This window comes from Lathyrus oleraceus, chromosome 7 (assembly GCF_024323335.1).
Source record: "Lathyrus oleraceus cultivar Zhongwan6 chromosome 7, CAAS_Psat_ZW6_1.0, whole genome shotgun sequence".
NCBI classification, from domain to species: domain Eukaryota; kingdom Viridiplantae; phylum Streptophyta; class Magnoliopsida; order Fabales; family Fabaceae; genus Lathyrus; species Lathyrus oleraceus.
Genome location: NC_066585.1, coordinates 241,956,728 through 241,962,468, shown reverse-complemented (window position 1 = coordinate 241,962,468; position 5,741 = coordinate 241,956,728). Strand labels below are relative to the sequence as shown.

Sequence of the window (5,741 nt, the reverse complement as noted above, 5' to 3'; positions counted from 1 at the left end):
CCCTCTGGTCATATGCGTATGCTACACGTGCTGGGAAGGTCCATACGCGTATCATGTAAGGTCATACGCGTATGGACAGCAGGTCCTCCAAGAATTGATTTGTTCTTCCGTTTTCTTGCTCGGGCTTAATTTCGCATCTGACGTTTGATTCCCTGAGCTTCCAAACTAGTTTTTGACCTGCTAACATACCCAAAAGTGTAAAATATCCTCAAGAAACTCATAAGTAGCAACACACTTTATATTATAGAATTGAACTTATATCTAACTAAAAATGCTTAAGTTTACGCAGTTTACCTGACTTATTTACGGTTAAATAGTGAAATACCTAGCATAAATGGTGACTGATCATGCAATAACATCCATTTAAAATTGTCGACAAAATCCTGAACGTTTAAAATTTTAAATAAATAATATTATCAGAAATGTCACTTAGGTTGAAATTTCTAGAATAAAATTTGAAATTTGAAATTTCCGATAACATTAACAATTTCTCAAAAATTTCAAAATTTCCGCTACACCAAAAATTTATAATACACTATCAAAATTTTAGATTGTACCGGAAATTTTGATTTTGTCAATCAAAAAATTTTGAACGAAAATTTCATTCAATTTTTATTCTGAGTTAGTTTTGACCATTAATGGGATTAGCAAGATAAATTCGGAAAAAATTGAACCATCCTGGCCCACCTCCAAGGTTGTTAAAGAAGTGACGTGTTTTAATAAATGAGTTATTGAGCCAACTGATGAATTCTCTTACAAAATCCTTGAAATTTCAAGAGAAAGCGGTGTTCATACATACACACTCATTGTATGCTTGTAACTATCCTCTACAATTTAGGTTATTGAGATGGCTAGCAGTAGCAGAAACTCCTCAATTTCAGCTCTCAGAAATTCTAAGTATGATGTGTTTGTGAGCTTCAGAGGTGAAGACACTCGCAACAATTTCACTGATTTTCTTTTTCAAGCCTTTCAAACACAAGGCATTTTTGTATTTAGGGATGACACTAATCTTCCAAAAGGTGAATCCATAGCACCCGAACTCCTTCATGCAATCCAACACTCTCAGATCTTCGTTGTCGTCTTCTCAACCAACTATGCTTCCTCAACCTGGTGCTTGCAAGAATTGGATCAAATACGTGAATGCCTTCAACTGTCTGGAAAACACGTTCTTCCTGTTTTCTATGATGTTGATCCTTCTGAGGTCAGACATCAAAAAGGAAGCTATGCTGAAGCCTTTTCCAAACATGGACAAAGATTTCAACATGACTCTCAGATGGTGTCAAGATGGAGGGAAGCTCTAACACAGGTTGCAAATCTCTCTGGATGGGATCTGCGTCACAAGTAAGTCACACATATGCTACTTTCTTTTGGTTTCTCTATGTCATGATTTTCTGTCATTGCTCTAATTCCATGAACTTTCAGGCCACAATCTGCCGCCATTAAAGAGATTGTTCAAAAGATAATTAATATACTGGATTGCCAATCTTCATGTGTTTCAAAAGATTTAGTTGGTATGGATTCTCCTATCCAAGAATTACAAAAGCTTTTACTTTTGGACTCGGTTCATGATGTTCGGGTCATAGGAATTTGCGGGATGGGTGGAATAGGGAAGACAACTCTTGCTACTGTTTTATATGATCGAATCTCTCAACTTTTTGGTGCATGTTGTTTTATTGATGATGTAAGCAAAATTTATAGACTACATGATGGTCCACTCGGTGCACAAAAGCAAATTCTAGATCAAACTCTCGGACAAGAGCACCATCAGATATGCAATCATTACAACACAACTAATCTGATACGACGCAGGCTATGTCGCCAAAGGGCCCTTATCATTCTTGATAATGTAGGTCAAGTCGAACAACTAGAAAAAATAGCTGTGTATCGTGAATGCTTAGGTGCCGGTAGTAGAATCATTATCATTTCTAGAGATGAACATATATTGAAACAGTATGGGGTGGATGCAGTTTACCAAGTTCCTCTCTTGAATCATACTAACTCTCTTCAATTATTGTGTCGAAAAGCTTTCAAACTTGATCACATTTTGAGTACTTATGAAAGGTTGGTTAATGACATACTGGTGTATGTCAATGGCCTTCCACTAGCAATTAAAGTATTGGGCTCATTTTTGTATGGTCGGGATGTATCTGAATGGAGCAGTGCATTGGCAAGATTGAGAGAAAGTCCAGAAAAAGATGTCATGGATGTGTTGCGATTAAGTTTTGATGACCTAAGGGAGACAGAAAAAGAAATATTTCTTCATATTGCTTGTTTTTTCATCACATATCCGGAGAAATATGTTAAAAATGTTTTAAATTGTTGTGAATTTCATGCTGATATTGGACTAAGGGTTCTCGTTGATAAATCACTTGTAAGCATTGAAGATGGATGGATTCTAATGCATAATTTGTTGCAAGAGCTAGGAAGAAATATTGTTGCACAATACACAAGCAAAGAGCCCAGAAAGTGGAGAAGGCTGTGGTTCAAAAAACAATTCTATGATGTTATGTTGGAAAATATGGTAAAGTAGTTGTTTGGATACGAAAAACTCATTTCCATTTTTAAATACTAACTGTATTGCAAATTATTGAAGTTCTTTTTTCTTCATTTTCTGCTATGCTTTAGGAAAAGAATGTTGAAGCCATAGTTTTGAATTATGAATATGTGGATGCAGTGATATTCGAAGACTTTTCAAATCTTAGATTGCTCATCGTCCATGAAATGAATGCATCAAGAAGCCTCAATCATCTTTCTAACAAATTGAGATATATTGAATTGAGTTATTATCCTTTCATGTATTTGCCATCAAGTTTTCAGCCCAATCAACTTGTTGAGTTGAGATTGAAGTGTAGCAGCATCAAACAACTCTGGGAAGGCAAGAAGGTATTTTAAATTCTCATATTATTTTTTTCTCAGAAAATTGAAACAGTTCATTTATTTCCACCTTTTGAAGGTAAATTTGTAAACAAAAGAAAATAATGCCTTGACTTTTGTTGATCTTTCCCACAGAATCTGCCCAAATTGAGAATTTTGGATCTGAGCTACTCCGAGAATCTAATAAAGATACCAGATTTTGGAGAGTTCCCAAATCTCGAGCGGCTAAATCTAAAAGGATGTATACAACTTGTGCAGTTGGATCCATCTATTGGGCTTCTAAAAAAGATTGTTTACTTGAATTTAAGATATTGCCGAAGTTTAGTAAGCATACCCAACAACATATTTGGTCTCAGGTCTCTTATAGTTCTAAAAATGCATGGGTGTTCTGGGTGTTGGTTCAAAGAGTTTAACAACACAAGGCATTTGGATATAAGTGAAAGTGCTTCACATTCCCAATCAATGTCCTCCATCTGCAAATGGACCCCAAAGCCTTACCATTCCTTGCTTCCCACTCCCACAACAAACACTGTTATGTTTCCTTCCTTGCTTAGCATATATTGTTTACGTGAAGTTGATATTAGCTGTTGTGGTTTAAGCCAACTCCCTGAGGCTATTGGATGTTTACGTTGGTTAGAAATGTTAAATCTTGGGGGGAACAATTTTGTGACACTGCCTAGCCTTAGGGAGCTTTCCAAACTTGTACATTTGAACTTGGAGGACTGCAAGCGGTTGGAATCTTTGCCCGAGCTTCCTTTCCCTTCTACTATCGAGCAGGATCTTCGAAAGAACAGATATTGGAAGAGAGCAGGATTGTTCATTTTCAACTGTCCTAAAATAAGTGATACGGAAAGATGCAGTAGAATGACATTCTCATGGATGACACAATTCATTCAAATGAACAACGAACGCCCTGCCTTCTTTAACATTGGTATTGTCAGTCCAGGAAGTGAAATACCAAGTTTGTTCAACAATCAGAGCGTTGATAGTTCAATTCCCGTATCTCCTGTTATGAGGGACAAGGGCAATAATATCGTTGGCTTTTTATGTTGTGCAGTATTTTCTTTAGCGCATTGTTATCCAACAACGACAAGATCTTCGGCCCGGTTGGAACTGTATGCATTAAACAACATTGTCTTTCTTCCGGTAAATTTAGATGGAAATCTTATTACTGTCGCATCAAATCACATCTGGCTAATCTATTTCCCTTGGAAGTCATCTTATGATGATTTGTATGCTCCTTTCCATGTTAAAACTAAATGCGTTGGAGGCTTGGATGTGGAGGTGAAGAAATGCGGGTATCGTTGGGTATATAAACAAGATCTACAAGAGCTCAACTCAAAAATGATGCATAAGCACAAGTTTTTAGAATTTGAAGATGAGGTACAACCACAACTACACTCATTTGAAATATAGAAGAAACAACACATGGACAAGAAGGTCAGGGAGAACCTCAAGCAAATGGATAACCAAGAAGAAACATTGACTTGATTTTCATCTCCCTTGTCACAAGAAGACCCGCAAGTGGGAAAATGGGGGTCTGAAGCTAATAGAAGCTTGTTAGATTAAGGTGTAATGTTTACATAAGGATAATACGATTTTGGTAGGTACTTTTGTCCAATAATGTTTTCACTGTATTTGTATTTGGATCCATATTTTTGCATATAATAATATGGCATTTCTTTTTGGTTACTTTTTCATGTTTCATTCAAGTCATATTGCTCATGATATCACCTACAGTCGTTCCAGTAATGCAAGTCCCTCAAGTTAGAAAATGATTTTTGACAAAGCAGAAAATATTTGAAGACATGTTAAAATGATGCATCAGGAGTCAATATAAGTGGAGTTTGATTTTGAACAAGGATTATTCCTCATAAAAATTAACTCAGCAATTATTTATATATAAAATGTCATAATGGGTACTGTGTTATTTGTGCTTTCTGCTACCAGAAGCAACATTCCTTGCAGTCTACTGGAAGAATTATCTCCCCAATGATACTTGTGGATAATTTGAGTCTCCTAACATTGAAATATTATCTATATGCAATTGTTGTGCAAAATAAAAGTATCACAGGGGAGTTAACTCTTCCAGTAGTATGTTAGCTCTCAAGCGCAATTGAAGATGAGACACAACCACAACTACATTCATTCATATGTTAGCTCTCAAGCGTAATTGAAGATGAGGCACAACCACAACTACATTCATTCACCTGATGAGATAAATCTAAGTAGTAGAAACTACATTCACATACACTTTCATCAAATTTCAAAACTGTCAGACTATTTTCCTGTCCACTTCGTTGGCGGGTAACCAGGTAAAAACAAATGCTTATCAACATAGAAAATTTTCATCCTTGGAATATGATAAGTTAATTGTGAAGAGGAAGAATATTTACAACAGATGCATCACAAAAATATCCTTAGTTTAGGCAATTGAAGATTAGATGCATACTCAATGATTCATCTGATTAATAAGCTATTGGAACAGCATTTTGGTTACACTTCCATCTAACTTCAAAACTGTCAGAGTAAATTACAGTTCACTTTATTTGTTGGTAATAAGGTGAGAACAAATGCTCAACTGCAGAATATGTACTTACTCAAATGCAGTTTATTTCTTTAATTTATATTTCTATACTATATATCTGGTATGCTCTTTAAATTTATTAAACTTGCTTCACCTTTATCAATTACTCTTAACCAATTTTCATTGTGATTCCTAGGAGACACGTTTAGACAACACATGTACAAGAAGGTCAGGAAGAGTCTCAACAGAATGGATAACAAAGAAGAAACATTGACTTGATTTTCATTTCTGTTGTCACTCAAAGGTCATCAAGGGGCAAAATGGGATCCGTTATGAGTGG

General features: G+C 35.8%; 1 protein-coding gene across 1 annotated transcript; it reads left to right on the top strand.

Moving 5' to 3' along the window:
• Nucleotides 1-732: 732 nt before the first annotated feature.
• LOC127101968 (disease resistance protein RUN1) lies at nt 733-4,566 on the top strand. Its single transcript, XM_051039389.1, has 4 exons — nt 733-1,341; nt 1,423-2,521; nt 2,626-2,883; nt 3,010-4,566. Exons 1-4 carry the CDS (start codon nt 848-850, stop codon nt 4,288-4,290), a joined length of 3,132 nt encoding a protein of 1,043 aa, XP_050895346.1. The 5' UTR covers nt 733-847; the 3' UTR covers nt 4,291-4,566.
• The last annotated feature ends 1,175 nt before the right edge of the window (nt 4,567-5,741 follow it).

What these genes read in the sequence shown, in the direction of transcription:
- LOC127101968 (XM_051039389.1), top strand. Translation starts at nt 848, where the DNA reads ATGGCTAGCAGTAGCAGAAACTCCTCAATTTCAGCTCTCAGAAATTCT. An exon ending in GGATGGGATCTGCGTCACAA is followed by an intron (nt 1,342 to 1,422) that starts GTAAGTCACACA and finishes ATGAACTTTCAG; the next exon opens with GCCACAATCTGCCGCCATTA. An exon ending in AACTCTGGGAAGGCAAGAAG is followed by an intron (nt 2,884 to 3,009) that starts GTATTTTAAATT and finishes TCTTTCCCACAG; the next exon opens with AATCTGCCCAAATTGAGAAT.